The sequence below is a fragment of the Dreissena polymorpha genome, chromosome 3 (assembly GCF_020536995.1).
Source record: "Dreissena polymorpha isolate Duluth1 chromosome 3, UMN_Dpol_1.0, whole genome shotgun sequence".
Taxonomy (NCBI): domain Eukaryota; kingdom Metazoa; phylum Mollusca; class Bivalvia; order Myida; family Dreissenidae; genus Dreissena; species Dreissena polymorpha.
The window spans coordinates 15185496-15203286 of NC_068357.1; the positions used below are offsets into that span (position 1 = coordinate 15185496).

The 17791-nt window shown below is 37.4% G+C and overlaps 1 protein-coding gene across 5 annotated transcripts in view; it reads left to right on the forward strand.

Annotated features, from left to right (window-relative positions):
- The window catches only part of LOC127873060 (mediator of RNA polymerase II transcription subunit 17-like), a 40562-nt gene that overhangs the window by 9909 nt on the left and 12862 nt on the right, over positions 1–17791 (forward strand). For 2 of the 5 annotated variants that reach the window (XM_052416637.1, XM_052416639.1), the window contains exons 4-10: positions 955–981; positions 9480–9657; positions 10383–10553; positions 12658–12788; positions 14167–14238; positions 15281–15343; positions 16640–16851. In XM_052416637.1, the coding sequence (XP_052272597.1) occupies positions 955–981; positions 9480–9657; positions 10383–10553; positions 12658–12788; positions 14167–14238; positions 15281–15343; positions 16640–16851 (854 nt within the window). The remainder of the gene's footprint in view (positions 1–954; positions 982–9479; positions 9658–10382; positions 10554–12657; positions 12789–14166; positions 14239–15280; positions 15344–16639; positions 16852–17791) is intronic. The other 3 variants (XM_052416638.1, XM_052416640.1, XM_052416641.1) reach the window with 3 other exon arrangements.

Below are 17791 nucleotides of genomic sequence, written 5' to 3' on the forward strand. Positions count from 1 at the left end.
TCTCTTATTTTCTGAAATTAAAATAGTAGAGATGATTATCATTTAAAATAACTTAACCCATTTATGCCTAGCGTCTAGAAAAAAGGCCTTGGCAAACAGCGTCTCATCTGGGTCTGCACTGTTTGCTTAAAGGAATGTCTGTAAGAAATATTCTAAATATAGAAATAAATATACTATACATCCCTAATTTGGAAATAAATTGATCTAATTTAGAAGAATGGGAGAGTCTACTAGGCATAAATGGGTTAAATTCCTCTTTGAGTTACCCTGAAGTTCAGTGATGGAATGCCCTTAAGACATGTTTTCGTCAGTTTTGTAAAAAAATAAAACTGTAGTTGATGAGTCATTAATGACATGATGTATTTAGTTTATAATGCTAAATAATCATATTACCTAAGTTCTGGGAAAACTGGGCTTAATTTATGTGCGAAAAAGTGTCATCCCAGATTAGCCAGTGTAAACAACTAAGGTTTTATCAGGGACAACACTTTAAGCATAAACTAGTTTTACTTTTGAAGAGACCGTTCTTTAAATAAAAAAATCAATAAAAGCAGAAAGTGTCATCTCTGATTAGCCTGCTTGGACTGCACAGGTTAATCTGGTTCTGAACCTACATGGTTTAGCCCAGTTTTCCCAGACCAAGACTCATATAGTTATAAAACATTAATTTGTGTCTTGTTCTGTGAAAGCTGGTCATAATGCATGTGCGTAAAGTGTCCTCCCAGATTAGCCTGTGCAGTCCGCACAGGCTAATCAGGGACAACACTTTCCGTCTAAACTTGATTTTTGGTAAGGAGGGACTTCCTTGAAACTAAAAATATCATTAAAGTGGAAAGTGTCGTCCCTGATTAGCCTGTGCGGATTGCACAGGCTAATCTGGGACGACACTTAACGCACATGAATTAAGCCCAGTTTTCTCAGAACAAGACTCATTTGATCATGCTGTTTTTGAAGGGAATAATGCTTCAGTCATTAATAAGTGTGAGTATGAAGTGTTGGTGACAGCTCAGTTATTTATTTATTTTTTGGAAATGGATGCATTAATTGGAATGAGCTTATTTGAATTTGGCATTATTTGATTATATAGGCCCAGATTCACCCACTCAAGTCTTAAGATATTAAAATGAACAATAAATACTTCAGTTCTCCAGAAATAATTTTGTTAACTGATATTTTCTTGCTATTAACCAGTGGGTACTGGTATTTTGGCATTCATATTACAACATCATTGCATATTTGTAAACAACTGATATTTTTTCATGAGATTTAAATACGATTCGAAGTCTAAGAAAAGGTGGGTGAATATGGGCCTAGTTTACCATTGGTTGATAGGACAAGGACAATGTTTACCATCGGTTGATGGGAAAAGGACAATGTTTACCATTGGTTGATGGGACAAGGGCAATGTTTACCATTGGTTGATGGAACAAAGGCAATGTTCAACATTGGTTGATGGGACAAAGACAAGAGGTGCATATAAACCTTAGCAGGGCATTTGTTTGAGTCTAGTGTATATGGTTTTGGCAAGAAATGTTTAGCTCGCCTACTCTCTGCATAGAATGAGCTATGCTACCCACTCATTTGTCGGTGTCTGTGTAAAGGTTTGGTGAAGTTACATATGCAACATCTCTTTATCAGGGCATTAAAATGGAAGAGGTGCCACATATTTTAAAAGGATGGGCATCAAAATCGAAAGGTGCAGGGGGGCTCCCTGCTATTATACTTTAGCTCTACTTTAGTCCCTACTGACCAATATTTATAAGCGTGACCAGCTTTTTATCAGTATTATGCCCAATTGATATAACATCTCCATGTATGGAAAGATATTTAAAACTTCAAATATGTTTTAAGTAATTATACCTACACAAACGAAGTTTAAGGGGGTATATAGGAGTGAGCTTGTCTGTCGGTCCGTATTCAGTGTCTGCTCTCTAATTCAAGTTGTTTTCATCCGATCTTCACCAAACTTGGTCAGATGTTGTATCTAGATGATGTCTAGGTCAAGTTCGAATATGGGTCATGCTGGGTTAAAAACTAGGTCACAAGGTCACTAAGAGCGTTTTAAAAATTGAGCATGGTGTCAGCTCTCTAATTCAAGTTGTTTTCATCAGAGCTTCACCAAACTTGGTCAGAAGTTGTATCTAGATGATCTTAAGGCCAAGTTCGAACATTGGCCATGCCAGATAAAAAAACAAGGTCACGGGGTCACTTAGTACGTTTTACACATTTAGCATGGTGTCTTATCTGTAATTCAAGTAGTTTTCATCCGATCTTCACCACACTTGGTCAGAAGTTGTATCTAGATGATGTGTAGGTCAAGTTTGAACATGGGCCATGCGGGGTAAAATACTAGGTCACCAGGTCACTAAGTGTGTTTTAAACATTGAGCATGGTGTCCGCATTTTTTTTGTTAAGACAACATGCAAAATATTCTGTGTCAATGCGGCATGTGGGGGTATTTTTCACGTCTGTGACAAAGCTCTAGTTAATTACTGACCTGGACGGATGGCTGTGACCAGCAGAATTATGCCCCCTTGTGTCTTATACATGTATAATCAGGTTAAGGCCTGCATTGAGACCCATCATTTGGGGTCAGTTGAGTTAAGGTCACTAAAGTTGCTGAAAGTAGATAAAGGGATTCTTTTAAATGTGTCTTGTTCTGAGAAAATTTGGCTTAATGCATGTGCGTAAAGTTTTGTCCCAGATTAGCCGGTGCAGTCCGCACAGGCTAATCAGGGATGACACTTTCCGCCTAAGCAACATTTTTGGTAAGAAGGGACTTCCTTTAAACGAAAAATACCATAAAAGCGGAAGGTGTCGTCCCTTATTTGCCTGTGTGGACTGCACAGGCTAATCAAGGATGACACTTAAGCATTAAGCCCAGTTTTCTCAGAATGTGACACAATTAATTTCAGTTAGGCTGGAGATATATTGACACTTTTTGTGTGTGTACAGTACAGTCCACGCGTTTTCTCCAATTTCCCTCGCTTCTCCGCGTGCAGTAACTCCAAGGGAGATTAAGAAAATCCCGATAAGTGGCATTTGCATGATTTGGGACTCCGTGGTTAACAATCGGCAAAATTGAAAGACTGTTTAAAGTCTCGCAAATCTGTGTGAATTGACAGTTTGACGTCACGTTATCAAAGGAAAGCTGCTTCCTGTCTGAAGGCATAACTTACTCAAGTAAACACGTTCAACGAATGTATAGGGAATGGTTTTAATTGTCGGAACAAAGTCTATTCTCTGCTCACTAATGCATTTATTTTCCCTTTGTAGGTAGATTATTCCATTGATTGCTAAAAGAAGGTGTTAACTATTGAGTTGATATTTGCATTAAATATTCAAAATTGTATTCTAGTTGCGTCAACATTCAAAACAATGTTTACCAGTAATTATGGACCAAATCGGCAGAGTGACATTCACACATGTTAATCCCTTTTGTCAAAACACCGCAGATAGCAGTCTACACAATAGGTCAGAAGACAAGCTTTGCGTGTTTTCATAACGTCAAACACTTAATCCAGTTCCGCCCAGATGTCTTCTTTAATCAGTTTACAGTACAATTACTGTAATTACTTTATTATAAGTACTCTACTAAAATACGGTAACAATAAAGATTTGGCGTGTTCGATTTGAAATTATTTTGGTGGAAATATCAACTTATTCGCGATGTTTTTTGGGGAAACCGCGTGGACTGTACTGTATGTACATGTAACTTACATTCTGATCTAGAGTGGGATTGCATGCCGAGCCATTGGGGTCAAGTTCACTGGTAATTAAAATAGAAAAAAACAAAGTCCTTTCAATAAAATTAGTTTGGATAAAGGTATTTTGTTGTATTTTTGTGTGTGACCGTCACATACATGCAAACCTAGCTGGTATCATGTTTAGAGCCTGTCAAGTAGAGGTCACTTTTCCAAAATATAGAATAATACTTCCACTGAAATCGAATAAAGCAAAAAAAGATGACTGCTACCATTTTTATTGTTCCATATATGCATGTATTATAACATTTTAAGCTTTGTAATGTTATTAATGTTTTTTCTATTAACAGTCACCAGCCTTATCCACAGATCACATAATACTTTGCTAATATTATCTTCATTAAATATAAGTAGTCATTTTAAAAGTAAGCTAAATCCAAGATGAGCATGACATATCCGAAGATGTTTTTTAAGCATCCATGCTACAAACAAGCATTTGTAAATTCAATCTGAAAGTCAAGGGCTTAAATTAATTTAAATGTGACTAATTAGGAGATTGAGGTCTCTAATTGTCTCTCATCTTCAGCTAAATGAACTCACAACAGAGCGTCTATAAGAATGAATATGGTGAATGGACATGAATTAACAAATAAGCATGAAAATGTATGTATTCTTGTAATTTTTAGCTCAGGGTTTTCAGAGAAAACCCGAGATATTGTCATAGCCAGGTCGTCGTGCCATCCGTCGTCTGCCATCGGCCGTCTGGGTCATGCTAAAACCTTAACATTGGCTCTAAATTCAAAGTGCTTCCACCTACAACTTTGAAACTTCATATGTGCACCTTGATGAGTTCTACATGCCACACCCATTTTGGGGTCACTAGGTCAAAGGTCAAGGTCTCTGTGAAAAACAAAAAAACTCAAACTAAAAAAAACAACAAATTCTGACAAGCTTTCATTCATTCAAAACTGCAACCGTAGCCGAGTGTGGCACCCGTTATGCGGTGCTCTTGTTAAGTTTCTGATTGTTTTCATTTACAAACATTTGAAATACATAGTACCATATTTTCAAAGAAAAAGTCACACATTTTTGACTTGAAAAAATTGCCTGCATGTTATATTCCAGTGCGTCTAACATATGGACATAATAACTTTTTTTATGCTCCCACCAAATTTATTTTGTGGGAGCATATAGTCACCGCTTCGTCTGTCCACCCGTGTGTCCGTCCGTGCATGTCTATGTCCAGGGTTCTATGCCAGAGCGAGAGTCACATATATTGCCATTAGTTATCCTACAATAGCAACTGAAAGATTTTCCAAGTATATTATTAATGTGCATATTATCAGCGGGTTCTGGTTGGATGATTTTTCACAGAGTAATGGCCCTTTGAAATTTTCTATAAAAAAAATTATTGTCCCCCCAACTACTGTGCCCTCAAGACGTTTCCTTTTATCTGAATATATAGTGCAAACCTTTGGGGAGCATCACCCGTCTCCGACGGTTTCTTGTATAATTCAGGTATTCAAAAATGTGTACGTTTTAATTCAATAAATGTGCGAGAGATAATTAGCAGTAATTTTGTGGCTTGTTTTTCATTGAACAATTTTATTTTACATTGAAATTCGTTACACTATGCTAAACAAATGGTATTTAAGTTCTTGATACACTTACAATGTTCCATGATTTATGTGATAGGTAAATTTAAAATGAAAAAAATAAAACAAAAACTGATTTCTTTATTAGCTCGGCGTTTTCAGAGAAAACCCGAGGTATTGTCATAGCCAGCTTGTCATGTCGTCTGCCGTCCGACGTCCGCGTCATGCTAAAACCTAAACATTGGCTCTTAAATCAAAGTGCTTCCGCCTACAACTTTTAAACTTCATATGTAGATGCACCTTGATGAGTTCTACACGCCACACCCATTTTGGGGTCACTAGGTCAAAGGTCAATGTAACTGTGACCTCTTAAATTTTTTTTTGACAAGTTTCATTTATTCAAAACTGCACCCGTAGCCTAGCGTGGTACACATTATGCGGTGCTATTGTTTTATGATATTACTTTACTATTTTCCCAAAACATTAAAATTTGTTGAAACTAATAACAAAATACAACTTACAAACCCAATATCAATCAGTTGAAAATGACGGTCCAACCATTTTTAGCTCATCTATTTAAAAAAAAAAAAAATTAGCTATTGTCATCACCTTGGCGTCGGCGTCCAGTTAAGTTTTGAGTTTAGGTCCACTTTTCTCATAAAGTATCAATGCTATTGCATTCAAACTTGGTACACTTACATACTATCATGAGGAGACTGGGCGGGCAAAGTTAGATAACCCTGGCTTACATTTTGACAGAATTATGTGCCCTTTTTATACTTAGAAAATTGAAAATTTGGTTAAGTTTTGTGTTTAGGACCACTTTTTTCCTAAAGTATCAAACCTATTGCTTTCATACTTGCAACACTTACTAACTATGGTAAGGGGACTGTGCAGGCAAAGTTATGTAACTCTGACTGGCATTTGGACGGAATTATGGGCCCTTTATACTTGAAAATTTGGTTAAGTTTTGTGTTTTGGTCCACTTTACCCCTAAAGTATCATAGATATTGCTTTCATACTTGGAACACTCGCAAACTATCATAAGGGGACAGTAAAGAACAAGTTGCATAACTCTGGTTGTCATTTTTACGTAATTATGCCCCTTTTTTGACTTAGTTACTTTGAATATATGGTTAAATTTTGTGTTTAGATCCACTTTACTTCTAAAGTACCAAGGCTTTTGCTTTCAAACTTCAAATACTTTCATGCTATCATGAGGGTACTGTACCGGGCAAGTTGAATTTTACCTTGACCTTTGAATGACTTTGACTCAAGGTCAAATTATTAAATTTTGCTAAAATTGCCATAACTTCTTTATTTATGATTAGATTTGATTGATACTTTGACAAAACAACTCTTTCCTGACATACCACAATAGACTCCACCCAAACCATCCCCCACGCCCGCCCCCCTCCCGAATCCCCCCCCCAATTTTTTTTAAAGATCATTTCATAAATTACCACCACACCCTCACACTATAACACCCCCCACCCCAAAAAAATAATTTTTATACTCCCAGTAGGGTGGCATATAGCAGTTGAACTGTCCGTCAGTATGTCAGTCTGTCTGTCCGTCCGTCCATAAAAACTTAAACATTGGCCATAACTTTTTCACTATTGAAGATAGCAACTTGATATTTGGCATGCATGTGTATCTCATGGAGCTGCACATTTTGAGTGGTGAAAGGTCAAGGTCATCCTTCAAGGTCAAATGTCAAATTTATGGCGTCTGTCCATCCGAAAACTTTAACATTGGTCATAACTTTTTCAATATTGAAGATAGCAACAACTTGATATTTGGCATGCATGTGTATCTCATGGAACTGAACATTTTGAGTGGTCAAAGGTGAAGGTCAAGGTTATCCTTCAAGGTCAAATGTCAAATATATGGCGTCTGTCCGTCCGAAACTTTAACATTGGCCATAACTTTCTAAATATTGAAGATAGCAACTTGATATTTGGCATGCAGGTGTATCTCATGAAGCTGCACATTTTGAGTGGTGGAAGTTCAAGGTCAAGGTCATCCTTCAAGTTAAAAAAAATAAAAAATTGAAGCAGCGTTCTCATGAAGCTGCACATTTTGAGTGGTGGAAGGTCAAGGTCATCCTTCAAGGTCAAGGTAATCCTTCAAGGTAAAAAAAAAAATAAGTTCAAAGCGGCGTTATCATGAAGCTGCACATATTGAGTGGTGGAAGTTCAAGTTCAAGGCCATCCTTCACGGTCAAAGGTAAAAAAAGCTAATTTTTTTTTCAAAGCGGTGCAATAGGGGGCATTGTGTTTCTAAAGAACATCTCTTGTGTTTTTTTTCAAACATGGTTAAAAAACACAAATGTTTATTTTTATTATTTTATATTTGAAATACCGTCCAACCATCCCACCCAAGAATCCCCCCCCCCCCAAAAATAAATTGTTTGCATTTTTTTGTATTTTTGGAAGATAATGTAATAAATGACCACTCACCCACACTATACACCGCTCTTCACCCCTCCCTCCTTTGTGATTGAAATTGAGAAAGGTCCCTAAACCTTTAAAAATAAAAATAGATGAGCGGTCTGCACCCGCAAGGCGGTGCTCTTGTTCTTAAATTCTCCTCTAGCCACTGTTAAAATCTTCACAATAGGTTGCTATAACATCTTGAATAAACTTCATCAGAATTTGTAAAGTTACTCATCACAGAGAATTAAAGACTTAAAGAATTTGTGATGGTTTCATAGGACTGTGAACTTAAGTATTTGAGAGATTTCATTTCTTATCATTCTTTAAAAGAAATACCGGTTGTACCATAAACATGGTACTGTTACCATGGCTTTCCGGCTTTGATGTGTTTATGAATAGAGAGCTACTTGTTTTAAAGTCATATTTTGTATCAATATCTGAAACTTAAAAAATAATTTTAACTGTAAACTAGGGTGCTCCCATCCATAATGTAAAAAAAAATAATTAAGGTATTTATTTACCACCAACCCACCATATGACAATGTGCCATATAAAAACTCATTAACCTAAATATTTCCTAATTAAAATAATATTTAGAACTTGCTCAACATGTTTTAAATGACCATGTTGATGATCTTAATGCCATTCGTGAACTGAACCTATAGGGTTTGGACCACAATAATTTTCAATTTCTTTCCAGCTGTTATTTTAGCCACCAACGCAGTGAGGGGATGTATAAGATTCATCTTGTCGGTTTGTCTGTTGGTGGATGACATGACGTCAACATTTCTTATTGACAAATCAATGTGAAAAGTTTTATGTCATCCATTTGAGGTGTAGATTTTTTCACGTTAACTCTTTCTGTGCTGGAATCAAATTTTGAAAGCCTTTGCAAACAGTTTGGATCCAGATGAGACGCCACAGAAAGTGGCGTCTCATCAGGATCCAATTTTTTTGCCATTCTGATAGCATTCTTTGAAAAAAAATGGAAGAAAATGCTAATTTTAGAAATTCAGCAGAAGACATTTTAGCAGACGAAAAGTTTCCCAGCATGCATTCCTGAGTTATTTGCCTATGATCATAGCTGACGTTGAGGTGCTTGGGTATAAGGCAGGTTTAAGACAAAGCTCTAATTAATTTCCAATCAGTGTGTTTCACAAGTATTTCAACAACTTCACCACTTTCCTTTTTGGTACCTGGGAAAATTGTTGAAAACAGTCAGCCTACTTGAAAGTTCAATTTGTTTACAATCAACATCAACTTCTCATTAGAGCCTCGATGTGGGTCTAATATATGTGCGTTAAGTGTCGTCCCAGAGTAGCCAGTGCAGACTTCACAGACTAATCAGAGAAGACACTTTCCGCTTTAATTGTATTTTTCATGTAAAGTAAGTCTTTTCCTAGCAAAAATCCAATTTAGGCAGAAATTGTTGTGAAATTTACCAATAACATAAGTTGCTGTACATTGTACATAGTACTTCAATACTATTTGTTTAGTCTTTTGTAACCAAACAGGCAGTCCCGAATGCTTGGCTAAAACTTTGGCTACAGGTTCTTAAATTTTGCGACAATCCATTTTGCGAAATTGTTGGCGACATAATTCTTTGAGCCAGGGGGGAGTCCTGTGTTGTCCCTGATTATCCTGTGTGGACTGCACAGGTTAATCAGCGACAACACTTCACATGCATTGAGTGATGTTTTTCCAGAACCAGGCTCAGATCCATCTTATCCCCTTCTATTCAGGGTCTCAGTGCGGCCTCTGCGGTGTTACTCAGCGGTGCAGAGAGACTCAAAAGGTCACACGAGGATAAGACCGGGGCATCCTCCGACAAGTTCCACATGGAACTACTAAAGTTAAGACAGAGCTGGCGACTCAAGAAAGTTGGCAACGCAATAATCGGTGATCTCAGCTACAGATCTGGTAATTAGTTTGAACCTATGTATTTAAGCTTGATTTCATCGAAAGACAAAGGCTTATTAAAACCCTCTTGAGTCCGTTTCATGGGTTAAACCAGTTTTTGGTGTCCGGAGAATGCTCCCATGAGCAGTATCAAATCCAAGACCTCCCATGATCTGGTAAATGCATAATGTTGTGAGCTTGTGATGTGATAGATGTTAACTGTTTGTTTATCAGGCATTTATAGGGTTGTTAATATTTAAGTCGCGTTCTGAGAAAACTGGGCATAATGCATGTGCGTAAAGTGTCATCCCAGATTAGCCTGTGCAGTCTGCACAGGCTAATCAGGGACAACACTTTCCGCCTAAATTGGACTTTTGCTAAGAAGAGACTTCATTTAAACATAAAATGTCATAATAGCGGGAAGTGTCGTCCCTGATTAGTCTGTGCAATTTGCACAGGCTTATCTGGGACAACACTTTACGCACATATGCATTATGCCCAGTTATCTCAGAACACGACTCATTTGTGTGTGCCTCTTTATTAGCTTGGGTAAATTCAGTTTGAGATTGCCTGAAGCTTTGATGTGCGTTATTTACTGTTTTTCCGATGTTCACATAATTGTTGAGTCTAAGATATAAATTGCATAACCTATTTTACAAGAAAATAAATTAAAGGATAAAAGCTTATTTCCATTATCAAAACTGCATTTATGCCAACCAATGCTATATTTTCTATTTTTTCTTCAGCTGGTTCTAGGTTCTGGCAAGGTGGTACATTTGAGGTCACAAAGAACACTGGTACGTCGTCAGGTGATCAGACGGATGTGGGGTCAGCCCTTCAGAATCCCCTACAGGTGGTCATCCCTAGCGAGTTGGAGGGGACGGCTTATGTGCAGGTTGAGATCAAGTCTGTGCCAGGTACTCACTTTACAGGCTGACGACAGTGAATGACTGGTATCAGGGATATGACTGGGCCACGCTCTGGGAAAATGGGGCTAAATGCATGTGCCTAAAGTTTCCTCTCCGATAAGCCTGTGCACAGGCTAATCAGGAGCGATGTTTTGAACTTGAATGGAATTTTTAGTTTCAAGGAAGTCTCTTCTTAGCAAAAATCCAGTTAAGGCAGCAAGTGTCATCCCAGATTAGCGTGTGAAGATTGTACAGGCTAATGTGGGACGACACTTTAGGTACATGCATTTAGTCTGTTTTCCCAGAACAAAGTTCATATAAATATGCAGGAGTCCATGTGCCCTTGGACCCTAATTTTTATAACCCCATTACATTTGGTAATAGGGGCTATATAGGAGTCACTTTGTCGGTTGGTCGGTCTGTCCCGAAATTTCATCCGATCTTCACCACACTTGGTCACAAGTTGTATCTTGATGATGTATAGGTCAAGTTTGAATATGGGTCATGCCGGGTCAAAAACTAGGTCACGGGGTCACTTAGTGTGTTTTAAACCGAAAGTTTGTCCGTACCATAACTATGTCATTTATCGTTAGATTTAAAAATAACTTGGGACATTTGTTCACCATCATGGGACGGTGTGTCGCGTGAAAAAAGTACGTCGATATCTCGAAGGTCAAGGTCACACTTGGAGTTCAAGGGTAAAATGCTTGTCCTGGCCAAAACTTTATCATTTATTGTGAATTTTAAAATCATTTGGCAAATATGTTCACCATCATGGGACGGTGTGCTGCGCGAAAGAATTACGTCAATATCTCGAAGGTCAAGGTCACACTTTGAGTTAAAAGATTAAAAATGGCCATAAATGAGCTTGTCTGGGCCATAACTATGTCATTCATTGTGAGATTTAAAAATCATTTGGCAAATTTGTTCACCATCATGTGACGGTGTGTCGCGCGAAAGAATTACGTCAATATCTCGAAGGTCAAGGTCACACTTTGAGTTCAAAGATTAAAAATGGCCATAAATGAGCTTGTCTGGGCCATAACTATGTCATTCATTGTGAGATTTTAAAATCGTTTGGCATATTTGTTAACCATCATTGGACGGTGTGTCGCGCGAAAGAATTACGTCGATAACTCCAAGGTCCAGGTCACACTTTAATTTCAAATGTCAAAAATGGCCATACAGTGCAAATGAGCTTGTCCGGGCCATAACTATGTTGTTCATTGGAGATTTTAAAATCATTTGGCACATTTGTTCACCATTATTGGACGGTGTGTCGCGCGAAAGAATTACATCGATATCTGCAACGACAAGGTCACACTGTGAGTTCAAAGGTCAAAAATGGCCATAAATGATCTTGTCCGGGCCATAACTATGTCATTTATTGTGAGATTTTAAAAATACCTGGTACATTTGTTCACAATCATTGGACGTGTCATGCGAAAGAATTATGTCGATAACTCCAAGGTCTAGGTCACACTTGGAGTTCAAAAGTATAAAAATGGCCATAAATTTGGACGGCATGTCATGCGAAATAATTCAAGAGTTCAAAGGTCGAAATGGCCATAAATGATAATGGCATTATAATTCTTAAAAATTGCCATACGTTTGATTCTCTTGTTTTGTAAATACAGCATGCAAAATAGTCTGTGTCAATGCGGCACGTGGGGTATACGTCACGTCTGTTACAAAGCTCTAGTTATGCTGGGTCCCTAGATTGTTAAAGAAAAATCCTCAGCCCTATTTACAAGGCATTCTTATAGAACACATCATGGCAATCAGGCATGAGTCCTACACTTTCAACTTGCTTAAATCAAAGCCAAACTGGTCCAATATTAGGGGAAAAAATAAAAGATACCAAATGATAGCCATGTTATACATGTGGTCAGTGGAAAGAAAATAATGCAATAAAGTGATTGTGAAAAACTTTTTTTTTTCATTCATGATTCATGTAAATTGAAACGTTTTAAAACTCTTTAATCTTCAATGTGCACTTTCCGACAGACATTCGACACATTTTAACTTGCCTTAATGAAATTTTACTTTTCCTGAAAATGGGGCAAGTAAGTTAATATGAAGACTGTATGTCATTTTGCTGTGTGTTTGCTAGACTCCATGAACCTGATGAGTGCCACTCTTCAAATGCCGGACGCCATCGGTCGGACTCCCCCGAACTCCCACTGGCAAGAGAGACTTGACAACGCACAAAACCTGCTCTTCTGCAAGGAACTCTTCGCCCAGGTAACACATTTCTAGCGTTTGGAGTCTTAGTTATTAATTATTAGTAAAAAACATGTAACTGGAGAAATGGCCGAACAGTATGAACAGATAAGACAGTTTAAGTATGATATGAACTGTGCGGTGGGTAAATGTGTCTTCATGAATGTGTGTAAAATGTCGTCCCAGATTTGAGTATGCATTCTCCAAAGGCTAATCTTGAAATACACTTTCAGCCTAGATTGGATTTTTGTTTATAAGAGACTGCCTTTAAACAAAAAATATCAGAAGTGTTAAGTGTTGTCCCAGAGTAGCCTGTGGGGACTGCACAGGTTAATCTGAGACGACATTCTACGGACATGCATTAAGCCCCATTTACCTAGAACGAGGCTCATATCTACTAACTGTAAACTGGACAATGCTCAAATCACACTGCTTTCCAAGGGCTTGATTTCCCAGATTAAGAAGTTTTCTCTCCCATGGAACTCTGCCTGGAAGCAAGTATTACGCTCCAGAAAAGAAACTTAACCAATCAATGGCAAACGAGCTAAGCCAGGAAAAGTGTGCGTTGATTAATAGACCTTGTGATGTGACTGAAATACTGTTGAAAATGGCAAAAAACACAACAACAAAAATAGACAAACTTTAATTCATGGAAATTCTCAAGTCTTTGGCTAATTTATGTATGAATGCATTGGGTTTTGTTGTTCCAATTCGGGGCTGGTATTTGGTCCGATTCCCAATGGAAAGAGGTATATATTTTTCTTCATTGGAACCTTAAATATCCCAATTGAAGGTTTAAAAAAAAACTCTTCTTTTTTTAAGTCACAACATTTAGTTCATCTCCCATCCAGCTCTATAAGTTGAACATAAGTCAATATAGTATTGAAAAAAAAAATCTTATCTTTGAAGCATTTTTTTAGCAAATCAACGACAACACTTATATCCAAGTTTTAGTCAAAACGCCGAGATATTTCTCATTCCAAAGCGAACCAGCCCCATTCCCAAAATTGTGAAAACATACATGTTTTATGTATATGTTATTTTACACTAAATGTTTCATATATGTGTTTGTTTACGCTAAAAAAATAATTCATAGGTAATTGTTCTCTATGTATTTTCTATTTTACACTGTAAATTTTTCAATTATAACATTCGTTATATGTTTCAAAGTTTACCCATTAGTTAATAAACATCATAATATTTTACATGAAAATGTGAATTGATTTGAGTATGTGACATGGTATTCTCTAACTTGCATATACTTATATAGAGTTAAATGACTTAATGTTCTCATTTTATCTGTATTCATTAAGCATTTGTTGTGGTTTTTCGTTTGTATTTTTCACCTATTTTATATATTTTATTGACATGATTCTATTGAACTGACATTTTGTTTTAGTTGGCCAGAGAAGCCGTCAAGATGAAAAGCAATGTTCCACATGTGGTTGTTGGCAACCAGATCATAACAAATGTAAGGGTTTAGTTTCTTGTCTCAAGCAAATACCTTCAGTACATTATGATAGAAATGTTTTTCACATTCAGCTCTGTATGATATTTATTGATAATTTGAGTCGTTTTCAGAGAAAACTGGGCATAATGCATGTGCCTAAAGAGTCGTCCCAGATAAGCCTGTGCAGTCCGCACAGGCTAATCAGGGACGACACTTTCCGCTTTTATGACATTATTGGTTAAAATGAAGTCTCTTCTAAGCAAAAATCCAATAATTAGGCGGAAAGTGCGCAGACTTCACAGGCTAATCTGGGACAACACTTTACGCACATGCATTATGCCCAGTTTTCTCAGAACACGACTCATTTAATTAAAGCCTCACTCTGGGAAAACAGGGCTTAATGCTATTGCGTAATGTGTTGTCCCAGATAAGCCTGTGCGTTCCACACATTATTATCATGGATGACACGTTTCACTTAAGCTGGATTTTGTTTAAGAAGAGACTTCCTTTAACCCTTTCCCACTCAGAAGCAAAGTGAAAATGGCTATGTGCAAACAGCATAAAACCAAAACAGCCTGTGAGTAGCCAGCAGACTGTTCAGGTTTTATTCTGTTTGCTGCTCATCAGTATCTAAGGGTTGGAAATGAAGCTTTAAAAATGTTAATCTAGCAAAGGTCTTTAATAAAATTTAACTTTCTGAGGAACTACAAATGTGTGAAAATGAGTATCTTAATGGTAAAGGGTTAAACATAAAATACAATAAAAGCGGATGCCTGTGCTTCTGTAGGGTCTCATAAGTGATTACATTTTATGCATATGACTTATGTATTTAGCCCTGTTTTCCTAGAGCAGGGCTCAAGTATATTTATGTTATCATACATGTTTATTTTGAATTACAAGGGATCTTGAAAATCAGAGTTGAGTTTTATATATTTTGACTATAAATTCTTTAACCCTGCATTAACCAAATTCTCCCAAAACCTGGTTTAATAAACAGAAATCTGTGTTTTGGTGTCCAGACATTCTGCAAGTTAGTTGAGAACAGTAGTTTTCTTTGTTTAAGATATTTCCTGGTGTGCAGCTGTCCATTGTATTGTGCCATTCTTCCAATAAAGCAGACAAGAAGGTATGTAGTTAGTTCTGTAAGAAAAGAAACTGTCCTTAATATACAAATAGTGTACCTATGTGGTAAATTGAAGAGACATTTAAAAATAATTTGTAACATTTGACGTTTATACCTTATTTTTTAACTCGGCGTTTTCAGAGAAAACCCGAGGTATTGTCATAGCCAGCTCTTCGTCCGACGTCCACTGTCCGCGTCGTGCTAAAACCTTCATATTTATTTGTTTTGAACATTGGCTCTAAAATCAAATTGCTTCCACCTACAACGTTGAAGCTTCATATGTAGATGCACCTTGATGAGTTCTACATGCCACACCCATTTTTGGGTCACTAGGTCAAAGGTCAAGGTCACTGTGACCTTAAAAAAAATAATCTGACAAGCTTTCATTTATTCAAAACTGCACCCGTAGCCGAGCGTGGCACCCGTTATGCGGTGCTCTTATTTAGTGAAAATCAACACAGGAGATTTTGAATATTTTAAAACTTGAATCACAAGTTATTACCAACAGCATGGACAAGTGCAGATGACTCAATCTCCTATGAGCGCCACTTCAATTTTAATTATCAAACAAAATTCAACACAGTTAATATTTTCCTTAGGAGCTTTTTGAATACTGGGTCGTAGTGTTTACAGAGGGCCAGATATACTGGGCCATAGTGTGTATAGAAGGCCAGATAAGATGCATACATTTACACCCACATACTCTGATGAGAGCGTCCTATTACACTTACAATCTCTGAAAACAACATGTTTAACACCCATAATCTTTGAAAAGACTTTACATTTACACCCACAAAATCTGAAGATAGCACAACATATTAACACCCAAAAACTCTGAAAAGAGCTTACATTTAACCCACAAACTCTTAACGAGAGCATATATTTGCTTCCACAAATTCTGAAAATTGCTTTTATTTAAATCCAAAAACTCTGAAAAGAGCTGATATTTAAACCTGTAAACTTTGGAATTTTTTTGTATCACTTTTTTTCAGAAGTAAGTGCGCACCCACACCCAATATAAATACATATCCTAAGCAAACAAGTAAGATTTCTCTGGAGATCTTTAACCCTTTCCCACTTGTTATATGCAACCAGCAAATGCGGTTTGCTTCTCGTCAGTATCTTAGATTGCAAATGAAGCCTTTACTCTATAAAGAAAGGTTCTTAATTTAATTTGGTTTCAAAAGGACTAAAACCGTGTGAAAATGTGTATCTAAGTGGTAAAGGAATTTCAATCTTTGTAAGAAGAATGTAAGTCATGTGAGGTCATTGAGTGGAAAGGGCTAATACCATCTGTAGGGTGTATTGCAGGGTGTTTCCCAGCCTGCGCGGACTGACAACAAGCCTGTGTTGGAGCACTCCCTGCACCAGCTGCTGAGGGAGGTCCACCACAAAACCCTGCACCTTGACCCACCCCAGCCCGCCACCGCGACCTTTGGGTTCACAAAGAGACGGAGACTGGCTGGGCCCCTGGGGCTCTCTAGAGCCGACCTGAAAGAAATGGCAGACAGGTCTGTTGGAAACTGATCAGTTACTGTATTCATCAACCCTTTCTTAGGCTTGGGAATAAAGAATAGACCAAGAACCAAAATAATATGAGTTGAGTTCTGAGAAAACTGGGCAAAATGCATGTGCGTAAAGTGTTGTCCCAGATTAGCCTGTGCAGTCCGCACAGGCTAATCAGAGATACACTTTCCGCCTAAATTGGATTTTTGCTAAGAAGAGACTGCATTTAAAAGAAAAATGTCATAAAAGCGGAAATTGTCGTCCCTGATTAGCCTGTGCGGACTGCACAGGCTTATCTGGGACGACACTTTAACGCACATGCATCATGCCCAGTTTTCTCAGAACAGGACTCATATATGCAGTGTTTAAATATATACAGGCCACCACTGATAATTATTTCTTTAAGAAAATGTTCAACATGAATAATGATATAGATTGAGTTTGTTAATGCTAAGTTTGACTGAAAATTAAAGCAATTCTTTAATATTCTAATTTAAAGTTTATTCTTTATTCTTAGACTTGAGAGTAAGAATTGTTTGGTGAATTAGGGCTCAGGCTTACTTACTTATGAATTAGTCCTCTTCATTGGAGCAGAGGGCTGTCATCAGAGCCCTGTATCTGTTTCAGTCTATGGCACTAGCTTTGGAGGCACCCCATGCTCTATGTCCAGGGTTCGATGCCAGAGCGAGGGTCACATATATGGCAATCAGTTATCATACAATAGCAACTGAAAGATTTTCCAGATATGATATTAATTAAGGACGTTTCGATTACCAATAAAAGTTTCAGAGTAATAGCAACCTATGTTAAGCCTCTTTTGATGTTCTTGAATGTGAAGGTGTAAACCTTTATTTTACACACTTAACATGTATACAATTTTGTTTTCATTTTCCAAACATTTTAATTGTTCTCCATATGGCCCTAATGTGTGGTTTCATTGGCTGC